This window comes from Lithobates pipiens, unplaced genomic scaffold (assembly GCF_037356315.1).
Source record: "Lithobates pipiens isolate NorthernLeopardFrog02 unplaced genomic scaffold, aLitPip1_a1.2 Scaffold_3, whole genome shotgun sequence".
In the NCBI taxonomy this organism is placed as follows: domain Eukaryota; kingdom Metazoa; phylum Chordata; class Amphibia; order Anura; family Ranidae; genus Lithobates; species Lithobates pipiens.
This window is the reverse complement of record NW_027507790.1, coordinates 223663613-223690664: the sequence shown is the minus strand read 5'-3', so window position 1 is coordinate 223690664 and position 27052 is coordinate 223663613. Positions and strand designations below refer to the sequence as shown.

The 27052-nt window shown below is 44.0% G+C and overlaps 1 protein-coding gene across 2 annotated transcripts in view; it reads right to left on the bottom strand.

The window, feature by feature from the left end:
• The window catches only part of RICTOR (RPTOR independent companion of MTOR complex 2), a 218455-nt gene that overhangs the window by 175836 nt on the left and 15567 nt on the right, over positions 1 to 27052 (bottom strand). For both annotated transcript variants that reach the window (XM_077462825.1, XM_077462824.1), the window contains exon 2: positions 9639 to 9686. In XM_077462825.1, coding sequence (XP_077318951.1) covers positions 9639 to 9686 — 48 coding nt within the window. The remainder of the gene's footprint in view (positions 1 to 9638; positions 9687 to 27052) is intronic.

Sequence of the window (27052 nt, the reverse complement as noted above, 5' to 3'; positions counted from 1 at the left end):
TCAACCCTAATGTGAGGTTACAATTGTTCTACCGAGCCCAGAGAACAGCTTGCATTAGAGACCCTGTCGGTTATTCAGCAGCTTCATTTGAATTGCTAAAGCATTGTAGGAAGCGAGCAGTACCTGCAGTGCAGCAAAAATTCTCTCCCACAAAATGTAAACAACTTCTCAGCCTAATGAATGTCAGTAAATAATTACAGACAATGGCCTATGAATAAACCAATACACATCCAACAACCCCACTCAAAGACTAGAGAGCCCTCCATAGCTATGCAGAGAGAAAAGCATTACTACTCCACCAGCAGCAATACGCCGTACAAGCCATACACTGCAATCAGACTCATCAAATTCAGCTTCTTGGTTAGACGCATTCCAAGTCATTGGCCTATTCTTTAACCACTTCAATACCGGGCACTCTTCACCCCCTTCCTGCCCAGGCCAATTTTCAGCGCCGTCATGCAACACTGACAATTGCGTGGTCATGCAACACTGTACCTATATGAAAGTTTTATCGTTTCTTTGAGACAGATAGAGATTTCTTTTGGTGGTATTTAACCACTTCAGCCCCGGAAGGTTTTACCCCTTCAGGACCAGGCCATTTTTTGCAATACGGCATTGTGTCACTTTAACTGACAATTGCGTGTTTGTGCGAAGCAATACCCAAATAAACTTGACGTTCTTCGTTTCCCAAAAATAGAGTTTTCTTTTGGTGGTATTTGATCACCTCTGCGGTTTTTATGTTTTGCGCTTTAAACAAACTTTCTGCTACAAAACACATCCAAAAAAAAAAAAATATGTAAAAAAAAAAATCTAATTTCTTCATCAATGTAGGCCAATATCTATTCTGCTACATATTTTTGGTAAAATAAATTCCAACAAGCGTATATTGATTGGTTTGGGCAAAAGTTATTGCATCTACAATCTATGGGATATTTTTATGGCATTATTATTTATTTATTTTTACTAGCAATGGCAGGGATCGTCAGCGGGACTGCAACATTGCGGAGGCCACATCGGACACTTAACTGGCATGTTTGTTTGACGCTTTTTGGGAACCAGTGACATTATTTCAGTGATCAGTGCTAAAAATATCCACCGTTACTGTACTGACACTGGCAGGGAAAGGGTTAACATCAGGGGCAATCAAAAGGTTAACTGTGTTCCCTATGAGTGTTTGCTAACTGTGGGGGTTGCTCTGACTGGATGAAGACAGAGATCGGTGTTCCTGCTTAGCAGGAACACAAGATCTCCATCTTCTCCCCTGTCAGAACAGCGGTCTGCCTTGTTTACATCGGTAGATCGCCGTTCTGCCTCTCCCAGAAATGATCGCCGGTGACCAGCAGTCATCGGCTCCGCCGGACCCGCTGATTGGCATTCCCTGTGTCCAATCAGCGCATGATCGCGCCCCTGATGGCACACACCCCCAGTGGCTATTGCACTAAATAGCTACTGGGGGCAAGTGGTTGATCAACACTGTTTTTTTTTATTTTTTTGCTACACAAATGAAAAGACCAAAAATGTTGAGTAAAAAAAAAAAAAAGTTTTTTTATTTCTGTTATAAAATTTAGCAAATAAGCATTTTTCTTCTTCTGATGATCAGGGTAAGAATTATCAGTGCCCCGATTATCATTGTAAATGTCCCCTGTAACTGAAAAGCCAGTTATCGGTTTTCCTTTCATCAGACGCTGACAGCACTGAGGAAAGGAAATGGATAACCGGCATTAGTTTACATGTGATCAACTGTGAGGTCACCACTCACCACCGATAAGAGCGCGCACTGTCAGAGCGATAAAACGGTTGAAAAAGGCTTCTTTATTTTGGTGCCGATAAGATACTGATATTTCGGCCACCTCTCAGGCCGATATTATGTGCCGATATTCTGTACATTAAAAAAAATATATATATTTTTTACATTGTCCTTTTACATTTTTTTTTATCACCATTATTGCTGTCATAAGGAATGTAAACATTCCTTGTGACAGTAATAGGCAGCGACAGGTATTCTTTATGGAGGGATCTGGGGTCTAAAAGACCCCAAACCCCTCCTCCGCACTTGAAAGTATTCAAAAACACAGCTCTTGAGGTTTTGAATACTTTATTTTTTAAAACTGGCGCCTTTAAGATGTCAGTAATCCGGAAAGTGAGGTCATGACTTCTGGATTACTAGACCCGAACGAAGCATCGGCTTCGTTTGGGTCTTCGACCAAGCTGGCGGACATGCTGGCTGGTTGCTCGGGCCTCCCGGTGGGACGGGAGAGCCTGGGCGACCAGCAAAGGGGGGGGGGGGGGGTTGAATGACGACGACGTCCCCTCCCACTGCTTATAACAACAGCAAAGTGGCTGCTAAGCTGCATCGATTGTTATTACAATAAAGCCGACTGTTCACTCTAAAGAACGGTACTGGGGTGAGGCCTGCAGCTGCAAGCCTCACCCCGGTAAAACCCCTTGAAGCAACATTGGTAATATCGGTCAGTTTTGTGACCGCTACGGATACTTCTAAAAAAAAGTGAATATCGGTCGATCCCTGGTAATAAGTTCACAATGTGAGGGATGACAAGCTTTGATTCAGTCTGGAGGTGTAACGGCCCCTTAAAAGAAGCCATTATTACAATGCAAGACCATACTCCGCTGAAGGATTACGACACAGGACTTTGTTTATCCCTGAAGTCATACAGCGGTTGGAAGAACTATAAAACCCATGTCATAAATATCCCAAGAAGAAAAAAAAAAAAAGCTCATTCCGGCACAGCACAAGCATGCAGGTCACAAGATGTCATCTGCGGCTCTAATTCCTTGCTTGCATGTCATTTACACTCTGTTTTTCTGGTTGATGTGGTCACACGGCTAATAGGGATGGTCTCCAGCTGACCGGGACAGGAAGCACCATCAGGGCATTGAAAAATAATTACCATCCCAACTGGTAAAGAATGACTGCAGCTGACGTAACCCGGCCACGGGCTGCCGTGAGGACAAGAAGTGCCAACTGTACCCTATATAGAGACTCCGCAGAACACGACTCCCTCACACAGAAAACCCTCTTCTCACTTCTCTACCTCCCGCAAAACAACACGCCGCATTCAGAGCCACGAAAAACGCTCCTTTTGTATTTAAATCGCAATCCATTGCAAACATCGTCTCCATGACAACCTCCAATACAGGAACTCACACACAGGATTACATCTTCAATGGGGTTTTCTCCCATACAGAAGTTTTGTTAAGAAAAAAAAAATGACAAACCCTTTCAGGTCAATCACATTAATTGCAAAGATATTAGGAAATTATACAGCAAACCCTCGCCTGCTTTTTGCTTAGTAAATATGAATTACCCTGTTTCCCCGATAGTAAGACACCCCCGATTGTAAGACGTATCGGGAGTTTCAGAGGGGTCGGCTAATATAAGCCGTACCCCGAAAGTAAGACATATGTCTTACTTTCGGGGAAACACGGGGGTATTGCCGCCTCCCTCTCATCTAGCTGCGCGCCGCCTGCTGCCCACGTCCGCACCGTCCCCCTCTCCATACGTCGCCACGTCTGCCATTTCCCTCTGATCTTAATGAGCGCCGCCTCCTACCCACGCCTGAGCCGTCCCCCTCTCCATACGTCACCGCGCCGTCCCCTGCACTTGTCACTGCCGCCTCCTGCTTAAAATACGGTAATGCACACAGTATTAATCATACATCAGTAAAACATACACACTGGCATACTGGGGTATCATCTGCTGTATGTAACCCAGTGGGTATCAGCAGGTGTCACACTGGATTAAATACAGCAGGTGGTACTGTATCACACATAAATCTGTTTTATCCTCCAGTATTCCACTGTTAGTTCTTACCATTTTTCATTGTTTTACATGTTATGCAATGTTGTAACAAGACATTCTTGGCACTTCCTTTTATAAAACTGTTTTGTGGTGAATACAATACTGTTCAGGTTGTTAATAAATGTTAATTTTATGGTTAAAACAAAAAATTCGACAATTTTTTTCCAATATAAGACATACCCCGAAAGTAAGACATAGTGGGGCTTTTGGGGATAAAAAGAAAGTAAGACACTGTCTTACTTTCGGGGAAACACGGTACTTCAGCCCCCCGGAAGATTTACCCCTCTTCATGGCCAGGCCATTTTTTGCAAAACAGCACTGCCTTATTTTAGCTGACAATTGCGCGGTCGTGCGACGCTGTATCCAAATAAAATTGACATCCTCCCCCCACAAATAGAGCTTTATTTTGGTGGTATTTGATCATCTCTGTGTTTTTTATATTTTTTTTTTTTTTTGCAAAAAGAGCGCCAATTTTTTTCCAAAAAAACAATATTGTTTACTTTCTGCTATAAAAAAAAATCCCCCAATATAAAATAAAAAAATAAATAACCAAATTTCTTCAACAATTTAGCCCAATATGTATTCTACTACATATTTTTGGTAAAAAAAAAAAAAAAATCCCAATAAGCGTATATTGATTGTTTTGCGCAAAAGTTATACACAGTCTATAAACTATGGGGTATTTTTATGCCATTTTTATCTATCTTTTTTTTTTTTTTGCAATTTTTAGCAGGACAGCAACATTGCAACAGACAAAGCTTACACCTGACACTCTGTGGAATGATCGTGGGTGGCCAGTGGACATCAGGTTTGACGGACCCGCTGACTGGCATCCTTTGTGTCCAATTCAGCACGCGAGCGTGCCTCCGGCTGCGCATGACTCCCAGTGGCTTTTGCACGAAATGGCGTACAAGTACGTTGTTTTGCGTAATAGAGCCAACCTGCCACAGTACATCTGTGGTCTGCAGTAGGTGTTCTGCAAGTGGTTAAAGTTTTACTAAACCCGGGAGCCTTCCTTCACTATATCTGGTCTCCCACAGTACACAGAAATGCAATTATTTTAGTAAATATAAACTGCTAAATACCTTTTCTCATCAGCAGTATATAGCAGTCTTGTAACTTCTATCAGTGGTTGAAGCTTGTAGGAGGAGTTTTACTTTGAATGTCCTATGAGGCTACAGAACCCCTGACCCTCAGTCTGGACAGTGCTGATTGGCCCTGTGCTCATCACATGCACCCTCCCAAGAAAAAACTCTCCAGCAATACACAACAAACTGAGCATGTGCAGAGTGCCCCTGAGGCTCTGTACTATCAGGGAGATGGATTGGAGACAGTGGAAGAAGGGGAGGAACAGAGAAGACAGAATTCAACTTTTTATTTTTAACACAAAGAATTAACCCCTTAGGTTCCACAGTGAGTCTTAAACGCATGCTTTAGCCTAGGTTCACACTAAGTGCAGGAATGAAACTGTGCGAGTTCATGTCAGTCCCGATTTCCAGGACCGTTTCAGAGATATCTGTGCGGGTTTCTGCACAGATGTCAATGGAAATCGCACTCTGAAATCAGCAAAAGCAGTACAGAAACTACTTTTGGAAATCGGTGCGGCGTCACACCGATTAAGACAGTGTCACTGCCGGCAAGTGCCGCCGATTTGGCATGGGATCTGACATGTCAAATCGCACCAATGTGAACCAGGGCTCACTGCATATACAGACTGATTTTTACTTGTGGGGGTTTAATAACATTAACTTCAAGTGCATTTGCAGAAATTCTCCAAAATGCCAAACAGGAACCTTTACTATAATCACCTAACACACTATGGGCTTGTTCACACTGATGTTGGTCTCTGAAGGGCAATCAGTGTTTGGATTGCTTTTCAGAGAGCATCCAACAGGCAGCTATGAGGCGTGGTATGGCTGCCTCATTGCCTGCTTTAACCCAGCACTAAACACACCACAAATGCATCCATCCTATACGGTTGTGGGGCGGATGAAGAGCGGCTCCATTCATTGGGCCGGGATTGTGTTTTTGAAGCCTCACAAAGGCCTCTCTACACTCTGCATCTATTCTATGCATTGCCGTGGACAGTGTTGTTCAAGGTTGTGTTAACGTTGACAAAATTCAGATTTTGAAAGTTTATTAACCAACATGATAATAAAAGAATCTACACTGGAAGACAAAGAGGAGGTCTGGAGGGCGTTATCAAATGCTTCAAAAATGTAGTTTCATGGTGTCATCTGTTGTCTTGTACTCACAGCCTATGATAGAGTCAATCTTCACATTCCTGTATTAGAAGTTTCTGTTTGTGTTTTCTGCGTTTTTTGTTTTGTGACCTCTGTCTGTAGTCTAAGAACTGGCACTTCCTGCAAAGAAACTATATATCCCACAATCCCTGGGTCTCTTGGTCTCGTGCTCTTCAAGCGAGATCATAGTTCAAACATCTGCCACAGACCAAAGCAGGCAAAGCAGTTCACCATGCAGTCTTTCATTCCATTAGAACTCCTATATCTGTTAGGCAACACAGAGGAACTGGTGAGGCATGAGCTGTGACCAGGAATATGAAATCGCCTGTCCCTTTATCCAATAGAGACAAGCTAAGTGAATACAATCACAGGACACAGAGGAATCGATCAGCCATGACACTGCAAGCTGCAGTGATAATATGTGAGCTCCTCATTACAAGATAAGGCAAACACAGGGAGATACCTACATGAATACCTAGATAAAACAACTAAAACATCTGAAGAATTATAATTGCATTAAATATGGTAATGTCTTTCCAAAAAGTTTACATTTTCTGTTTACATTAAAATAGGGTGACGACACTCTGTCCCCACCTCACAATAGTGCATCTGTGTTGTCACCCTGGCACAATGGCTTCCAATGGAGAATACAAGGGGCAGTTTCAACAAGCATTAAGCAGGCATGATTTGCTGTGGTCATCCTCAGGAAACATGCCATGAGAAATGTCATGCAGCAATTGTTAGAGTGTATGTAGGCAGAAAGTGGCTGCAGGAAATCAGCAGCACTGAGAAATAGCATAGGATAAAAAAATTAAGAAGATGAAAACAGTAGGTTCTAAAGGCTCAATGTTTTATACCTTCATGCATTCTATGCATGAAGGATTAAAAACCTTCTCTGTGCAGCAGCCCCCAATACTTACCTGAGCGCCATCGCGATCCAGCAATAAGCCGAGGCTTTCCAGGGACTCTCACTCCTCCTTGGCTCCTGTTGATCACCATCAGTGAGGAGAGAGGAGGGGCAGGGCCGAGCCACAGCTCTGTGTGTGAATAAACACACAGAGCAGTGGCTCAGGAGCGAGCCTGTTCAGGTGCCCTATAGCAATTGGTTTGGTCTAGGGGGATTAAGCAGGAGGGAGGGATCACATCAGGTAATACCGTTTCCATGAAGGGGCCAGCAACAATGCTTAAAGTATAAGTTCACCTTTAAAAAAAAAATGCAAATTTTTTTTAATTGGAGCCAGGAAAGGACTCCTGCAGACTTGTCAGTGTATCTGTCAGCTCATACATCATACCGGCAGGCAGATACACACCGACAGGAAGAATGAACTAGCAGAGCGCTTAACAGTGTTGTGGTAGTTTATTGAAAACTACAAGCCAACAGCTGCAAAGGCTGTTGGGAGTTGTAGTTCCTCCTTCACAAAGCACTGTGAATGATGTGGCTGGGCAGGAAGAGCACCTAATGGCCAAGTTTTTTTCAGAAAGAGTCTGGGGGCACCCAAAGAAGATGCCCCCCAGTGTCACTGGGGGGGGGGGGGGGGGGGGGGAGGCTGCAGCTGCTAGAACATGCTCACCCTAAACACGGGTGGAACATGTAACATGTTCCAAAAGGTGAATCTATCCTTTTAATGTTTATGTGGGTGGTATGTATCAAGTAACATACACATGAATGGCAGCACCCAAGGCTTCCCAGCATCACACTGCCTCCTCCGGCTTGTCTTCTTCCCCTACTGCATCCTGGTGCCATCTCTTCCCCAGGTGACACACCCACCCAGCCATTGACATGATGTAAAAGAAAACGTTCATCAGACCAGGCCACCTTCTTCCATTGCTCCATGGTCCAGTTCTAATTCTCGCTTGCCCATTGTAGGGGCTTCTGGCTGTGGATATGGGTTAGCAAGGGCTACACAGTCCCATGCACAACAATCTTCATTGTTCATTATTTCTGCTTTCAACACACCAACTTCAGGCACAACATGTTCACTTGCTGCCTAACAGCGAGAAACTGCTACTGTGCGGCCCACATAAATATAGCCTAAGCCATGGAATTCCAAACTTTGAAGTATGAGGGCCACATTGTATATTTAAAAATATATGCAGGCCGAATAAAAATACCCATCAGAGGTACCCCCTTACATCACGTGCCTCCTCCAGGTCCCCATTAGAGTCCCTCCTTACATGGGGTTCCCCATCAGGGTCCCCCCTTACATCAGGTTCCCCATCATGGTCCCCCCTTACACCAGGTTCCCCATCACGGTCCCTCCTCCCATCATGGTCCCCCCCTTAAATCAGGTTTCTGCCATCATGGTCCCCCCTTACGTGAGAAGCAGAGACATCGTTTGGGAACCTCAGGTCTAAGCTACTGGCCGAGGTAATGAAACTAGGTGGTCTTATGATTTTATATGCGCACAAGAGGTTTTGCATTTTTCATCTCTCCAGCAACTTGCCTTAAAAAGGTGTCCTAAAGCTGCAGACAGGATTGTAGCTTTGCACACACAGAAAAGCACAGTACTGCACATGTAAAGGAGGTTCCCATTGAAGAAAAGGACTGCTGATTGAGCAATATGGAGTATTTCAAGGCATGCTGCGTGTGGGAGGAGCCATCTTCACTAACTAGAAGGCTGTGACAAGCACAAGAGTCCGGAGACAGGTCAGAGCTGTGCAGGTCTCCTGGATGTTTGTTTGCTTGGCTGTCATACGATTTACCAGTTGATTGAACATGAGGTATTTACAAAACATGACAGTGGAATGGACACAGGGATAGGTGGACAGTCAGACATGCCATATCACTGTGGTAGAGTCCAGAACATTTAAAGAGTAACTCCACTTTTGTTGAGGGGGGAAAAAAAAAAACATCCCCCTCTAGATGATCTATGTATGTTTCATGGATTTTAACAAAATTTGTTGCAGATTCCTAACTTTCGTTATTCTGAAAAAGCTGTTTGTCTGTGCTCATGTGAAAAGTGCACCTATATGGGAGTGGCTTTGGAATCAATAGCTGCTGCACCTGCAGGGCTCTGAGGAACGTGGCGGGATCTGCATCACTTTAGACTTGATTTACCTTTGGGACCTATCTCACCAAAAATGCTATTTGGATGCTCAAAAATTTAATTTGTATCTTAGTGCAGACTTCTGGGAAAAGCCAATCACAAGCAGGAAATGATATATCTAGGGGGCGTTCAGTACACCATCCATGTACAGAATGCCTTCAGGTAGCCATATTGCATTATTAAAAATGACCTTTCCTTTTTAATCTGCAGCTCTGTAGTTTTCTGTAAAATGCAATATGGCAACCTGGAGGTCTGTCTGTACACTGATGGTCTACAGAACACCCCCGATAGGTCATTTCTTGCTTGTGTGATTGGCACAACGATTTTTCCAGAAATGTGCACCTGAAAAACACACCCACAGTTCAACTTACTATAACATCCAATGCAAAAGCCAATCTGAATGAAGATTCGCAGAGAATAGCACTCGGCGCACTTATTTATGTCTCTATGAAATACAGACCTTTAGGGTGTGTTCTGTTAATATACAAAAAGTACATTAAAACATTTTCCACATGTTCTCATATTTACCTCTGCTGAGATCTATGGGAACGTTCTCCTCCCCGCTGTCGTTCCGCCCTATTAAAAAGGAAACAAAAAAAGAAAATTAGTAGTAGGAACGAAGCAAAATCTCGGCCTCAATACATTTGTATTGGAAGGATTTTTAAACCTACATGGGAGAAGATCAGTGTACGGTCCAATATGAGACTGGGGCTGAGGAAGACGCAACTAAAGTCTACCTTCTCAGTGCCCTCTAATGGAAAATCCCATAAAGCATAATAATTGTGCTGTAGTGATCAACTAGGAGGGTAAAGAGAGGTACGAAATAAAGGGGAGGACAGTCTGGGAGAGAGGACAGTCGTTTTTCATTCAAGAGATGCCATGTCTTTTATTCTATATCACCAAAGGGAGTAGAGGACCACCAAGCATTGCCTAGAACCTGTGTCACCACCGAAAAGACAAAAGTAAGTTCCCTGAACTACCTTTACCTAAACGAGAGCAGATCATCCATCTTACTCCACTACAAAATCTCCTGATGTGAGGACAGGTCCAGCAGAAGTGGACCAGCATGTGCCTGTGGAACTGAGGAATATTTAATCAGTGAGGCACACAAGTTATAATAACCAGAGGTTCTAACCCTTCTCCACTGTATACATAAAAAAAAAAAAAAAATATGAGTGTGTTTATACCTTTAAATTAATTTTTTTTTTTAAGATTTTGATAGTGTCAGATTTATAATGCTGTACCCATATCGGGAATATTTCCCCTCATTTCCAGTCTCTGTGATCACTTACAGATATAGAGAGAAAGGAAAATCCGAGGTCATCTTTAATAAAAACTCAATGCCAAGACCAACAGAAGGTGCAGAGATAGGAACACGATGATTGCCAAAGAAACATTTCAATAAAGTTGGTTTACAAAAAAAAAAATGCGAACTGTGTAATGCACCATAATCAGTGCATTGGCACTGCAGTGACCCCAATGCTGTAACAAAGCGGCTGGTATGAATAGACCCCTAAGGGCCTGTACACACTCTGTTTAAAGAGGAGCTCCACCCCCTCATGAAAATTTTTTAAGGTCAGCAAATATGTAGCTGCTGACTTTTAATATTCGGACACTTACCTGTCCAGGGTTCTCACGATGTCGGCACCCCAGCCAATTTTCGGGTCGGCTCTCAAGTGCCGCCATTCATGTTAAGGGAAACCAGCAGTGAAGCCTTTTGACTTCACAGCCGGTTCCCTACTGTGTTGTGTTTTCTAACTGGCCTGGCAGCGAAGGAAGGAAGAGGGGAGCCGAGCTTCTGAGGAACGGCGCCGCTGTCTCCCAGAAGTGGGGAAGGTTACCTGTCAAACACAGGTACCCCTTCCCCCTCCCACCTGAAAGGTGCCAAATGTGGCACCGGAGGGGGAAGGGAGAAAGCATATAAGCGGAGGATCCACTTTTGGGTGGAACTCCGCTTTAAATGTTTGGGCAGCTGTTAGTTTACAGCTGCAGAGAACTGCGGTGAGGGGGCAGTGTGATGTGTGTTTCAGTGAATTACACCCTTTCACTTTTTTTTTTTTCCTTTTTATAGGAAATACACAAAGTGTGCTTCATTTATGTCTCCACACTGCAGCATGGTGCGTTGTGACGTGCAGTGCAGTGCTTACCTGTGCGCTGCACTGAAATGTAGCATGTTTACTGCAACTCACTGCACTTCCCACCTGCATTGCAGTATGAACAGGGCACAAAGTACATACAGTAACTGTTTTCTATTACTTATTTATTAAGAGTATTGGTGTACCACAGTTTCGGCCACCAAAAACAATCGGCTGAAAATAGAGTTTTCAGCACTGTGCTGTAAGGGGAAAAAAGTGCCGATGATGGCTGCCGAAAACGCCCACGATTTTGCAATGCTTATGGTCTGTTTTTTGTAGGTCATGTAACTCAAACACAAAACGGTGCATTTTTGATGTGCTCTTGCTGCGTTTTCTATGCATTTCAATGGGGAGGTGTGTTTATGGTTGGGTTTTTTTTTTTAACTGACCAAATACGCACCAAAAATGCAGCAAGCAGGATTCTTAACGCTTCAAAAAGCTGTTCACAATGGCCGACAATAAATTCGTATTTAAATTCATGATATTAATTGAAAAGTCAAATAGAATACAATTACTGTATTTATTGGCGTATAACACGTGCAGCATTGCTCCTCACTCCAGCCTGATCAGTGCCCATTTGCAGCCTTGCCAAAATATAGGCAGCCGAGGGGAAGGAGGGGACGAGCGCTGTGGAAATAGAGCCGGATCTCCGGTGTACTCGGCTCGGCGTCACTTCCAGTCCCGCCCCTTGGCCCGGATCCTATGATGAACATAACACCGGTCCAATGCCAAGACATCAATGCTAGGAGCCATCCAGGGGACAGGACTGAGCATGACTGCGAGCCGAGCACACAGGAGATTTGGCTCTATTTTGTCAGCGCTCGTCCCCTCCTTCCCCTCGGTGGCAGCCAATATCGGCGTATAGTACGCACATACGATTTCACTCCTATTTTAGGGGGGGGGGGGGGAAGTGAGTGTTATATGCTGATAAATATGGTATTTATAAAAATATATATCTTTAAAAACCGTCAATTTTGGTTTTGGCTGAATGCTTCCTGAATTTTCCATTTCGGTGCACCACCAATTACAGATACTTGTATAGCGCCGTCAATTTACACAGCGCTTTACATATATATTGTACATTCATTGTACACACATCAGAGATTCAGTGCTTAGGCTGGAGGATCCCCACTCCCCTGTTCAAACATCCAAAGCAGAAATTAAGCCGTCAACTCGATAACTCCTTGGTAATATCCTTTATTTGGCTACATCATAGATTCATATACACACATATCGCGTTTATGATGTAGCCAAAAAAAAAAAAAAAGAGATACTACCAAGGAGTTATCGAGTTGCCGGTGTTCTGTCAGATTAATGAACCCGTCAGATCACCTGCGCATGCGTTCCACCGCTATCAGGTTTGCTAACGTGAGAGAACAACCTGCCGTCAGAAGGTGGCAGTAGACATCCTATTACGCCCAGCTACGTCTTGAATTTCACAGAAATTTGAGCAATAAAGCGAGCGTATATACATATCGTTTATTGACATCTGTGATGCAGTTTGGATGTTTCGTTTTGAAAGCCTAAAGGTTTAGCACTGAGCAGTGCGGGGTGTACCAACATGGCCTCCGCCACCTTCCTACTGCTGGTGTCCAGCTTCTTTCAAAACGCAGCATCAAAACAGCATCACAGATATCAATATACTACGATAAATACAAATCTTGCGAGCTACCAATAATATATTGGGCTGAAAGCCTTGAAAAAAACGTCCTGTTGATGCAAGGAAATGTAATAATGCCTTTCAACTGCTGACAGCAGTCACACTCCCATATGTTGTGTTTAAATCAGGCAAATATATATATTGTGCCTCACTGTGTAAACCTCTCTACATAATACTGCAAACTAACTGCTCAAACCTGCTATCAATCCATAAAGTGCAAAAATAAATAAATGTTGTGTCCCACTATGTAAATTAAATCTGCTACAATATAACACAATTAATATAAAACAATTCCAATTCATACGGTGCAAATACAAAAGAATATATAAAAATATAGAATATATAAAATATGTGCTAGAAAACATTCCAGTGCAATAAATCAATGTAAACAAATTTTACACATAAAAAAATTAAATCCTTAAACGATTGATCGATATATAGTGCTTCAGAATTAAACTCTTGGTGACTTTTCACACGCCCCCCCCCCCCCCCCCCACACGATTGCACTCACAGTTACGTTTGGTCAGAAAAACAGTAGAAGGCCCCTTTCACACATGCGGACTGTTCAGATCCGCCTGTCAGTTTTTTCAGGCGGATCTGAACGGTCGCCCCCAGACATCTCTATGGAGCATTGGATGTCAGCAGTGACATGTCCGCTGACATCTGATCCGCAAAATCCAGACGGATGGATGCCCTTTTTTCTATCCGTCTGGCAGATCGGATGAAAACGGGACAGGCGGTCCGTAATCATCCAATTCCCCTCATAGGGGAGAGAGGACTCTCTGACAGGTCCGTCCCTCCACAGAGTGCAGAGACAGACTTGTCATCCGCCGGCTCATCGGGGATCAACAGAGCGATCCCCACTGAACAAGCGGAGGAGTAAAAATGGACAGCCCTGTGTGAAAGGGACTGAACTGTCATTGGATTGGATCTCTGAACACGGCTGCTAGAGACACAGAACCTTTGCCTCCAGGATTGGGAGATTTGTTTTTTGTTCATGACAATATATTATATAGATATTTTAAAATTATTATTTAAAAAAAAAAAAAAAAAAAGGTACTTATATAGTGCCATCAATTTACGCAGCGCTTTACATATACATTCACATCAGTCTCTACCCTCAAGGAGCTTACACACGAAGGTCCCTAACTCATATTCATATACTAGCGCCAATTTAGTGTGGGAGGAAACCGGAGTACCCGGTGGAAACCCACACAGGGAGAACATGCAAACTCCAAGCAGGAAGTGTCATGGTTGGGATTCGAACCAGCGACCCTTTTTACTGCTACGTACTAATTATATATACAGTACAGACCAAAAGTTTTGACACACCTTCTCATTCAAAGAGTTTTCTTTATTTTCATGATTATGAAAATTGTAGATTCACACTGAAGGCATCAAAACTATGAATTAACACATGTGGAATTATATACTGAACAAAAAAAGTGTGAAACAACTGAAAATATGTCTTATATTCTGGGGTCTACAAAGTAGCCACCTTTTGCTTTGATTACTGCTCCGCACACTCTTGGCATTCTGTTGATGAGCTTCAAGAAGTAGTCACCTGAAATGGTTTTCACTTCATAGGTGTGCCCTGTCAGGTTTAATAAGTGGGATTTCAAGCCTTATAAATGGGGTTGGGACCATCAGTTGTGTTGTGCAGGAGGTGGATACAGTCCACAGCTGATAGTCCTACTGAACAGACTGTTAGAATTTGTATTATGGCAAGAAAAAAGCAGCTAAGTAAAGAAAAACGAGCGGCCATCATTACTTTAAGAAATGAAGGTCAGTCAGTCCGAACAATTGGGAAAACTTTAAAAGTGTCCCCAAGTGCAATGGCAAAAACCATCAAGCACTACAAAGAAACTGGCTCACATGAGGACCACCCCAGGAAAGGAAGACCAAGAGTCACCTCTGCTGTGGGCGATAAGTTCATCCGAGTCACCAACCTCAGAAATCGCAGGATAACAGCAGCTCAGATTAGAGAACAGGTTAATGCCACACAGAGTTCTAGCAGCAGACACATCTCTAGAACAACTGTTAAGTGGAGACTGTGTGAATCAGGCCTTCATGGTAAAATAGCTGCTAGGAAACCACTGCTGAGGACAGGAAACAAGCAGAAGAGACTTGTTTGGGCTAAAGAACACAAGGAATGGACATTAGACCAGTGGAAATCTGTGCTTTGGTCTGATGAGTCCAAGTTTGAGATCTTTGGTTCCAACCACCGTGTCTTTGTGCGACGCAGAAGAGGTGAACGGATGGACTCTACATGCCTGGTTCCCACTGTGAAGCATGGAGGAGGAGGTGTGATGGTGTGGGGGTGCTTTGCTGGTGACACTGTTGGGGATTTATTCAAAATTGAAGGCATACTGAACCAGCATGGCTACCACAGCATCTTGCAGCGGCATGCTATTCCATCTGGTTTGCGTTTAGTTGGACCATCATTTATTTTTCAACAGGGCAATGACCCCAAACACACCTCCAGGCTGTGTAAGGGCTATTTGACCAAGAAGGAGAGTGATGGGGTGCTGCGCCAGATGACCTGACCTTCACAGTCACCGGACCTGAACCCAATCGAGATGGTTTGGGGTGAGCTGAACCGCAGAGTGAAGGCAAAAGGGCCAACAAGTGCTAAGCATCTCTGGGAACTCCTTCAAGACTGTTTGAAAGCCATTTCAGGTGACTACCTCTTGAAGCTCATCAACAGAATGCCAAGAGTGTGCGGAGCAGTAATCAAAGCAAAAGGTGACTACTTTGAAGAACCTAGAATATAAGACATATTTTCAGTTGTTTCACACTTTTTTGTTCAGTATATAATTCCACATGTGTTAATTCATAGTTTTGATGCCTTCAGTGTGAATCTACAATTTTCATAGTCCTGAAAATTATACATATACATATATATATATATATATATATATATATATATATATAGTGGTGCACTGGTAGCACCTACAGCATGTGAATACATTGAGTTAATAGCCTACTATTTTATATATATATATATATATATATATATATATACGGTATATGATCCGAGGACAACCATATGGAAGCCCTGAGGATACACAGAGTCCATTCACCTTGAGCCCAATGTCGGTTCTACTGCTTGTCTGATCAAACATAACTGTGAGGTCACCTGAGGAGGTGAGTGCAATCACACCGGGGTGGGGGGGGTGTTGCGTCTGAAAAGTCACCAAGAGTTTAATTCTGAAGCACTATCACAAGTCACTGAGTTTTCTTTGGAAGCACTAACAGATATCTATCAATCGATCATTTAAGGATTTACAATTTTTATGTGTAAAATTTGTTCACATTGATTTATTGCACTGCAATATTTATAGCACATATACAGCACCACCCATCCTTGAATTTTCTTTGGAAGCACTAATATATATATATATATATATATATATATATATCTCTATCTCGATTACGGATGGAGGAGGATGAGGTCAGGACTTGCACATACAGTCCTACATGTCTGGATCTGATTTGCAGCTAAGCAGTGGAAGTACTCTCTGCTCATACATGATTTCACCATTCGCTGTTTGAATTGCCTAGTTTTATGACTTGGGTTATATTTTTTCTGTTTAAGTAAACCCATCAAACACGCGTGCAATGAGAATTTCATGTGACAGTTATCATGTGATTTGAGCCTTGAAGGCGCAGACATTCAGAAACCAGTCTACACCACAGAAAACCACCTGCAAGGAGCCGACCTCCTGCACTGGAAGAGAGAGGACATTCTACAAACACAGGACAAGGTCTAATATTTCCAGAATGAAGGGATTATCTCTCTGCTGCCTGTAAACTCTTCTATACAAGCCGCCTTACAGAGCAGAGCTCCGCCATCACAAACAGGACCTGCAAACTGCTCTCCAGCCCTGTTATCAGCCAATGAATAGCACATGGAGAAGTGCAATCAAATGACAAAATGAAAGAAAACCCTTACAGTATAATGACTAAGAACAGTGCTGTAATGTAAGACTCCAGCGTGACTCACCCCTTCACAACACACGGCCTTGTGGGAAATAAAAGGATACGTGTGCGGCAACAATTGCCATTGTTCTGAAAGCTGACTATTACATGGAGATTAAAAGGGAAAACACGTACAGAGACCTCACCAACACACTGCAAAATTCCAATCCTAAAAAATTTAGAATTTTAGTGAATATCTCCAGATTTTTTATTTTATTTTTCAAAAGGAAAATTGGCCAAAAATAGTAAAAGAAAAAAAAATAAAGTTATATACACTTTCTGTATATCTCATGCCATTACTATGACTCATCACAAGAGAGAAAAAAATTCCCCTACTTTTGGCGTTCCTAGTGATCCCACAAATGTGTATATTACCGATTTGTAGGACACATTGTTAAAATCCTTTTAAAAACTCCACACCGACTATGAATAACATTTGTTTGTTTTCATCTAAACCCTGGTTCTCAAAACATTCTAAACAAAGGGCGATCTATGCTCCTTCAATCTTTAAGGGGACCCAAATTGTAGTGACAGTAGAAAATGCCCTGCCATAAATGGGAGCAAGCAATGCCCCATCATTAATGTCAGTGCGGGGAATAGCGCCCCATCATTAATGTCAGTGCAGGGAATAGTGCCCCATCGCTGGAAGGAAGAGCGCCCCATCGCCGGGGGTGGGTGGAAGGAAGAGCGCCCCATCGCCGGGGGTGGGTGGAAGGAAGAGGGCCCCATCGCCGGGGGTGGGTGGAAGGAAGAGCGCCCCATCGCCGGGGGTGGGTGGAAGGAAGAGCGCCCCATCGCCGGGGGTCGGTGGAAGGAAGAGCGCCCCATCGCCGGGGGTCGGTGGAAGGAAGAGCGCCCCATCGCCGGGGGTCGGTGGAAGGAAGAGCGCCCCATCGCCGGGGGTCGTGGAAAAAAGAGCGCCCCATCGCTGGGGGTCAGTGGAAAAAAAAAAGAGCGCCCCATCGCCGGGGGTCAGTGGAAGGAAGAGCACCCCATCGCCGGGGGAAGGAAGAGCGCCCCATCGTCGGGGGTCGTGGAAGAAAGAGTGCCCCATCGCCGGGGGTCGGTGGAAGGAAGAGCACCCCATCGCCGGGGGAAGGAAGAGCGCCCCATCACTGGGGGTCGGGGGAAGGAAGAGCGCCCCATCGCTGGGGGTCGGTGGAAGGAAGAGCGCCCCCATCGCTGGGGGTCGGAAGGATAAGCGCCCCATTGCTGGGGTCGGTGGAAGGAATAGTGCCCCATAATTCTTAATGGCCTCCACACATCGGAATATGTTCTATGCAGCCACGTTAAAAAAAAAAAGAAAAAGAAATAAAGGGTCAGGGACTTTTTGTACAGCAGCCCATCCAAATGAGTAACCTGCTGTGCCTGCACAAAAGCAAAACGCTCCATTGGCAATACCTTTTTCTCCACTGGTTAGGCGAAAAATATACAATGCATCTTTTCTCCATTTAGAGGAAGAAGGGGAAACATTGTAGGGCTCATTCACATGTACAGCTATTATTGCCCCCCTCTGATATCTGCTGGTTCAAGCATCAACATGGAGACCCACCATGCCACAACCGCATGCGTTTCATATACTTGCAGGGCGGTTGCAGCAAAGCCCCATTTACATGAATTTGGTGGTTGCAAGGAAGAAATTTGCATCGTCTATGGCCTGCCTAAAGCCCCCGTACACACGGGCTGAATGTTGGGTGACACCAACTGATTAAAAAAAAAACTGGTTGGAATTCGGCCTGTGTGCGCTGCAGGCAGTCCGATAGAAGCCATTCTGCTGGCTTCTGTCAAAAGGGGCCATGACAGAAAAAGGTCTGTCGACCGGCTCCCCAATGACTGAGAGCAGTGTGTTCTGGCACCCCCCTATCAGAACACAATAGAATAGCAGGGGAGATCCGAGCTGAAAGTTTTTTTTTTTTCTGTTCAGCACTGGGTTGAACAAAAACAAATAAATAATAACAATATATATATAAACTGTTTATAGCACCATTTGTTAAAATCCCTTCAATGTACAGAGATCACTGGACTTTAATCTGTAACTTAGGACAAAGTCAGGTAGATGATCTGACGGGAAGAGTGGAGAACTGTTGTGCATTTGTTCCCTTCCCCATTACAGAGAGTCCTCTTCACACTACATGCAGCATTTGTGGAAACAGATGACACCCCCCCCCCCTCCTGCCCTCCACCCACGCTCCTGTCATGGGGCATCCTCCTGTACTGCGTCGCTTACCTGAGCTTGTGAGGAAAGTCATGCAAATCAGTAAAATTGGTAATTTGCTTACACGTGGCAAAATACGGGTTAAATATTGAACCTTATGAGACGGTTTTACCACGTAAACAACATTTATCACACTGAGATCACAAAGCAGAATGGTGCCCAGACAGCCAGCAGACGAAACCTGACCTGAAGCATCTGTAATGAGCCAAGTGACAACTGGCCAGAGCGGGACTGTCACTAGGGGGCAGTACTTTGATGTCACTGTCACTTCAAGCCCTGGCTCTGTTCCTCTACCACAAACATGTTTTGAAAGCATCTTCTCCCCACTTAAAGGAAGTGGGCTCAAAGCTAGAATGTACAGTGGGTGCTCTCTACTTCTCTAAAGTGTAAACAACTCTGAATGAAAATGTGTCACCACCCCGAAAAAAACAGGCAGGCCTATAGTAAATGGTAAGAGCAATGAACAAAATCAGAGAGCCTAATCTGACATATTCATGCTGTAAGCAAGCCTGGGCCTACACAAATCCACACAGCCCAGGGACAGTTTAATGCAATGTATTTTGCCATTATTGGAGTAAATCCATGAAAATACAGGGAGGAAATGCAAAAAAGGATAGATAGAGAGTGAGCTAAATGAACTAATGGAGATATATCCCTGCAATAAATAAAAGCAGCAGGCTGGCCATAGACCGTTCTAATCTCAGCCAGCTCAGCAGGAACCAGCCCGAGATTCTAACCCTGTGTGGTCAGACTGAATGTACCAAGTTGATCAATCGATCAACTTGGGTACAACCAGCCTGCCGGATTCACTTGCGATTATTGCTAGTGATGAAGGATGAGCCCAGGCGTGATCGCAAACAGCACGTGCAGAGCCTGCCAGGAAGTCGGCACTGTGGAGCGCTAATCAGTGAGACATCTCTCGATCTCTGCAGCCGTGCATCGGGACAATGTCCCACTGCCTGTGATTAGTGCAGCACCGACTTCCTGGCGGGCTCTGTACGTGGGTTGTGCGAACACGCCAGAGCACATCCCTACTCATCAACTCTGACCAGCTTCCCTGTTCCTGCTGAAGAAAAGCATCCCCACAACATGATGCTGCCAACACCACGTTTCACAGTGTGGGGATGGTGTGTTCAGGGTGAGGTTCAGTGTTAGTTCTCCACCACACATAGCGTTTTGCTTTTGGTCTCATCTGACCAGAGCACCTTCTTCCACGTTTGCAGTGTCCCCCGCATGGCTTCTGGCAAACAAGACTTTTTATGGCTTTCTTTCAACAATGGCTTTCTTCTTGCCACTCTTCCATAAAGGCCAGACTTGTGGAGAGCACGACTAATAGTTGTCCTGTGGACAGATTCTCCCACCTGAGCTGTGGATCTCTGCAGCTCCTCCAGAGTTACCATGGGCCTCTTGGCTGCTTCTCTGATTAATGTTCTCCTTGCCCAGCCTGTCAGTTTAGGCGTCTTGGTAGATTTGCACTTGTGCCATACTTTTTCCATTTTTGGATGATGGATTGAACAGTGCTCCGTGAGATGTTGAAAGCTTGGGATTTTTTTTTTTTTTTTTTTTTTTTTTTTTTTTTACAACCTAACCCTGCTTTAAATGTCTTCACAAATTTATCCCTGACCTGATTGCAATCCTGCTATTAGGAGAACTTGCAATGACTTTTTCAATAAAATTATCTCACAATACTCTTCCAGTGAATTAGGATGTCATATTGCTCCTACTGTTATCGTCCAACATCGTACCATTTCTGTGCTTGCCATCAATGAGCGAATCTACAAGCCACCCCCATTGTACTGAAAACGACCCTTGATTATTTCCCCACCCATGAATAGTGTGTCCACACCTCCAAGATCTTAAGTGGGTTCACCATTATCACCCCACATTTATTCTGAAGAGAATCCGCATATTTCACTGCCTTCAACCCCAGGGCGATGCACAAATTGGATGTCATTCATCCATGTATACCCACATTGTAGATTAATGTATGCGGTTATTACCGCATGACATCCCCTCTGAGCATCACAATTAGGCGTCCGGATGTCCTGTTTTTAAAGATTATGTGTTGTTATGTGTGTCTTTGTCTGATGTTTACAAGAAATGCACTACATAAAGTTGGTGCAATTTATGACTAGGAATGCACCAATACCATTTTTTTTTTACTCGCCGATACCAATTCCTACCGCAACTGTTTTGTTTTCACTTCAGCTGTCAGCAGTGGTACAAAGCATTGAGAATTTATTTACAAGTTAATTGATTTATTTGTGCTTTTTCGATGTGAAATGTATAAATATGTTAATATAGGTGTAAAAATATTAACAAAAGCAAACAAAAAAAAGTTTTGTTTATCGTTTATAAAAAAGCAGGAAAATAATAAATGGACAATAGGGAGTTAAGGGTTAATAAAGGGGTTAAACAGAGGAACATTTGTTAATTCTTTTGATCCATGTTTCTTTTTATTTTAGTGTTTCAGTGGCTGAGCATTGTTGTTAATAAACATTGCTGGCTTTTTTTTTTTTTTTTTTGACAGCTCCAATTACTTCTTTAACACTTCAGCTGGTAACAGAGACCACCAACCGACAGCTCAAAGAACCGAGCTTGAAAGTATCGGTTTCAGGTATTGGTGCATTTGCAGGAGTACCGATAATTGTGCAAATACTCGCTATCGGTACAACCCTATTTATGACAATGCAAAGCTGCACACTTGAGTAGGAGTATGCCAATGATTTTATTGTTTGATATAAATAAAATACTTTTTTGAATATACATACTTCGAACATTGCCCTTTGTTACCAAAGTAACCTCTTTGTTCCCCCAGTGACTCACTGGGATTGTCTGTATGCTGTTGTTAAGGTTATGGTGACAACACCTTATTGGTGAGTGGCTAAGAAGTCCCCCCCCCCCCCCCCCAATTTTGTAGTGGACCTTCACCTTACCCGTTTTCTTTTTGTACTCATCAAAAAAACTCCACTCCTTTGGTCTCCGTGACTGTACTCTTCGCTGGTCCTCATCCTACCTATCCCAAAGCTCCTTAAGTGTCACTTACAACTCTACTTCCTCCTCTTCTCTTCCTTTCTCCGTCGGGGTCCCCCAAGGTTCTGTTCTTGGACCTCTCCTTTTCTCAATCTACACCACCTCCCTGGGTCAGTTGATTGTCTCCAATGGCTTTCAATATCATCTCTACGCTGATGACACCAAAATATCTCTCTCCATCTCTCTCCTCATGTATCACCAACTTACCAGCAGACATATCAGCCTGGATGTCACATTGCTTCCTCAAACTCAAACTAGCCAAAACCGAGCTCATATTTCCTCCTCTAGGTGCCACTTCCCCTGACTTGTCTGTCAATGTCTCAACGGCTCAACTATCAACTCGTCCCCCCACGTCAAGGTCCTATGTGTAATCCTGGACTCTGAACTAACCTTTTGGCCCCACATCCTATCGATATCCAAAACATCTCCAAGATACTCCCCTTCCTAACCAATGCCACCACAAAGCTTCCAATCCACTCCCTGGCCATCTCTCGCCTCAACTACTGCAACTCCCTCCTTATTGGCTTACCTCTAAACAGGCTAAACAGGCTACGCTGCTGCCAGGCTCATCCACCTCACAAACCACTCAGCGTCTGCTATACCCCCTCTGCCAATCCTTCCACTGGCTACCACATAACCAACTAATTAAATTTCAGATACTAAAAATAACTTACAAAGCCATCCACAACCTGGCCCCCAGCTACATCACTAACCTAGTCTCAATATAACATACCAACCTAATCGTTCTCTTCGCTCCTCCCAAGACCTCCTGCTCTCTACTCCCTTGTCACCTCATCCCATGCTCGCCTTCAGGGCTTCTCCAGAGCCTATCCCATCCTCTGGAATGCTCTACGCCAATTTGTCCAATTTTCTCCTATTTTGTGTACACTTTCAGACAATCCCTGAAAACTAATTTCTTCAGAGAAAGGCCCCCACCTAACAACTGTACATTTATTTTCTCCATCAGAGCATCCCCACACAGTTATTACCCCTTGTATCTCTTGACCTTTCCTCAAATTGTAGGTTCTAAAAGGAGCAGGGCTCTCTGATTTCTACTGTATTAAAGTACATTATATTTGTACAGTCTACCCTCAAGTTGTAAAGCGCTACGTAATCTGTTGCCGCTACATAAATCCTGTACAATAATAATAACAATAATAAATACAAAGCTTCCTCTGATTGAGGTAGAGATTGTGCCGTGATCTGCCAGCCTTCAATCATTTGGAGGAAGCTTTGTATTTATTCATAGAATACAAAGCCTCCTATGAATGAACGAGTGGAGCTCAGCTCTACTCAATTTTTTGTGCTGCGTGTGGGATGGGAATTCTCCATTCTATTGCCAGAACACAGCACTATATACAGTTCAGGCTACATTCACGTTCCCCCCTCTTCTTCCTGGACAGCTACTTCAGAGATGATTGGCTGTGCCCTCTACAGGAAACACAAATCAGACACAATTTAAAATGCCTCTTCCCTCTCCGCTAACCCCGAGTTGTTTTGTGTTTCCAGACACTCCAGGAGCACACCGCAATGTTTGTTGTTTTTTATAGGTCTGGTAACTGGGGTTGGTGGGCCCCCCTTCTGTTGGCGATATCCAAGACTAGTTGTGGCCATGTCTGGGGTGTTTTTCTATTCTTTTAGACCGAGAAGGGACCCCTGTATGTATTGGGTTACATGCCTCCCTGGTGGTTTAGCAGCACCAACTCTCTTCCATGTTCAGTGTCTAGTTGTGTGTAGAGGCATCTTCCTCGCGTTTGCCCCCGCATTGGGTGTACCAAGATGGCAGAGGACTTCCTGTGACACGGCAAGATGTCGCCGGAACTGGAAGTGGCATGATGCACTTCCTGGAAGCTGTTTTTTAAAGGATCTCAGCATGGTACAATGCAGGGGATTAGCTGCTTTGGAAACAGTCTGCCAAACGCAGGGTAGACTAGTTTAGCGGGGCAGTGGCGGTCAGAGAAGTCTCACCAGCGGGTTTAGGTTCTCCTCTATGAAATCTGAAGACAAGACTGAGGATGGAGCACCCACTTGAGTTGAGCCAGCGGTTGCATCCAGGTCCAATACTGTCCCTAAGTAAGCCCCTATCTGTGGATAAAGAGCTACTGAAGGGGGGGGGGGGGGTCTGTATAAGCCTTTTTGTTTTTTTTAACTAGGGTGACAAACCTATAAAGAAAAAATGTGGGAACTGTAGAGCCAGGCTGATAGTTGTAGGAAACTATTTTGTGAGGATTGTATTCCGTCAAAGACAGGTTCTGGGTCTACTGCCTCTATAAAGGAGTTGATTACTTCTTTGAAGGAGGTAGTGCCCTCTTTTCGGTCCTTTAACCACAGAATAGCCAGAATAGGTCCTTCCACATCTAAGCCTGTGACTCAGGAGCCTTCAGTCTCAGCTAGATCTCTACCTCTCTTAGTATCAAAGACCCTTAGTTCACGTAATGTTTCTGACCTGGAACAAGGCAAAAATCCGGTATCTACGTCTGATGAGGAGTCTGCAGAGGATGAGGATACTGGTAGTTCAAATCTGTATCTTTTTCCAGTTGAAGATATTGATGAACTATTAGACAATATATACTTCTAAACAGATCGAGATGCCTCAGCAAGCCCAGTCTGTTCAGGATAAGATGTACAAAGGTCTACAAGGATGGAAAACTAGGTATTTTCCTGTACATCATTTACTCAAGGACCTGATCCTTTCTGAATGGAAAGAACTTGAAAGAAGGTTGTTCCAGTCTAGAGGACATAAGAGAAGGTTTCCCTTTCAGTCCGATTTTAAGGAGGTTTTTTCAAATGCCCTAGATTAGACGCTCCTATGTCTCAAGTATCTAAAAAGCCAGATTTTTCATTTAAGCACTCTGGGAGTCCTTAAGGATCAGATGGATAGGAAGGCCGACTCTTTATTACGCAAGGCCTGGGATGCCTCTGCTTTTTCTTTAGGGCCTGCTGTAGCGTCTACCAGCGTTGGTAGGAATTTAGATGTGTGGGTCCAACGTCTGGATGACTCCCCCTCCCCCCCCCGGACACCCCCACAGAGGAGATCAGGGATTCTCTACCCCTTATTGCCACTGACCATCAATGTAAGGCGCATTCTTCCCACTGACCATCAACGTAAGGAGCATTCTTCCCACTGACCATCACACTATTGTACTATGAGTTGTAAATGTAATAATTGCTAGAGGTTCCTTGAAACCAAAAAAATATTTAAAGGGTTTCTACATGTTAGTCTCAAAAGTTTGAGAAAGGCTGGTGTATATGTATGAATGGATGCGAGGTGGGTATAGTAGATTATAAGCTCCTTTGTACCAATTACTAACATGAATTTACAGTATGTAATGTAAATGATTGGCACTATATAAATACCTGTAGAAAATAAGTAATAGCGGCAGCCTGGCCACAAGTGCACTTTAATTTCTCAGACTGACTGAATGGGGTGGTTTGCCTTTATTATTACCAACTGTGTTGAAATAATGATAAGGAGCACCACTAGGCATTCCTTCTGGCTGTGGAAGAGTTTTACAAAATACCTTTAAAAAAAACAGAGGTGTAACTAGAACCTTCAGGGCCCCAATGCAAGAAACCAAGAAGGGCCCCCTATCGAGGCCCTTCCCACTGATCCTGGGGCCTTTTACTCCCATTGTGGGTCCTTTATTACGGACCTGCAGTTGGCCACCTTCCTGCTGTCCTAGGGTCTCCCCCCCATGGTAAAACACAGAGCCCAGTCGCAAGTGCGATCCTGGTAGTTCCGGCGCTAGTGTAAATTTTTTAGGACCCTGTTGAGGAAAATATCAGGTCGTCTAATCAGACCCCTGATGTCTCACTTTTGAGACAGAGAAGGGGGGCCGAGGACAATGAATGAACAGGAATAGCTTTGTAAAGACCTTCCGGTACATTCATAAACTGAGGCAAGTTAAACACAGGTTAAAAAACTAAAAACAAACAGTCAGTGTTCCTCAGGGATCACCGACTCTATTCAAAGGAGCAGGTATATGACATATTTACCAACTCCTTCTCCACTATGACAGATCCCCCACAGCATCTGGCAGGAGGTGGAACCCCGGCATTGCTGTAGTGGGGCCCAGTAAGCACACAGGAGTCGGGACAGCAGGACAGCAATGGAGAAGCAGTGACATATGGAGGAACCAATGCCCTCCATTTCTGTACTGCAGCCGCTGAACGTCTGCAGGAAGGAGAGGAGGAGAAGCGGGCATTCAGCTGTTACATGGAGGAATTCGTTCCTCTGCATTTCACAGCCCTCCTATTCAGGCATACAAGGGGGCCACATGGGCCCCCTGGAGCATGGGGTCGGGCTGCAATGGTGACCCCTCTAAGTGTGCCCCTGCCAAAAATTCTCCAGATGAGGTGATGCATTGCATAAAAAATTTTTTTTTTTAAAAACACCTAATTGCAAGGATATAATATTTTATTTATTTTTTTGTAGAAAATCATAATGGATACTGAACACTGAACCAGAGTGCAGTGGAGAACCAAATGTCTGAACATTCAGTTTCTCTTAAATACCTGAATAGACTGGCAGCAGGAGACAGGAGCGTTAGTCATTTTCTCTGCAGGGAGTGCAGAGCCAAAGCAATTCGATTTCAGAAGGGGGCCAGCAATGACAGGGCTATCCTTTTGGCATGCCAGGAGTCTTTTAAAGCGACCCTGCTGAGTCCTTTAGTGACATAGGGGGTCAGCGGAAGGAACCACAGCATGTGGTATCTCAAGCAACCGGGAGTATTGAATGACAGAGACATTGACAGAGGCTGTAGTGCTTAAACAGGGAGGAGCTAGGACACAGAGGGAGAGATGAGCATAAGAGCTCTTCTTTCACATAACGCTCTTCTTATTTATATTTCTAACGTTAGCTGTCAGGGCGGCTTTAGAAAATGTGCACATAACTATAAAGCCCTATGGCTATGCACAC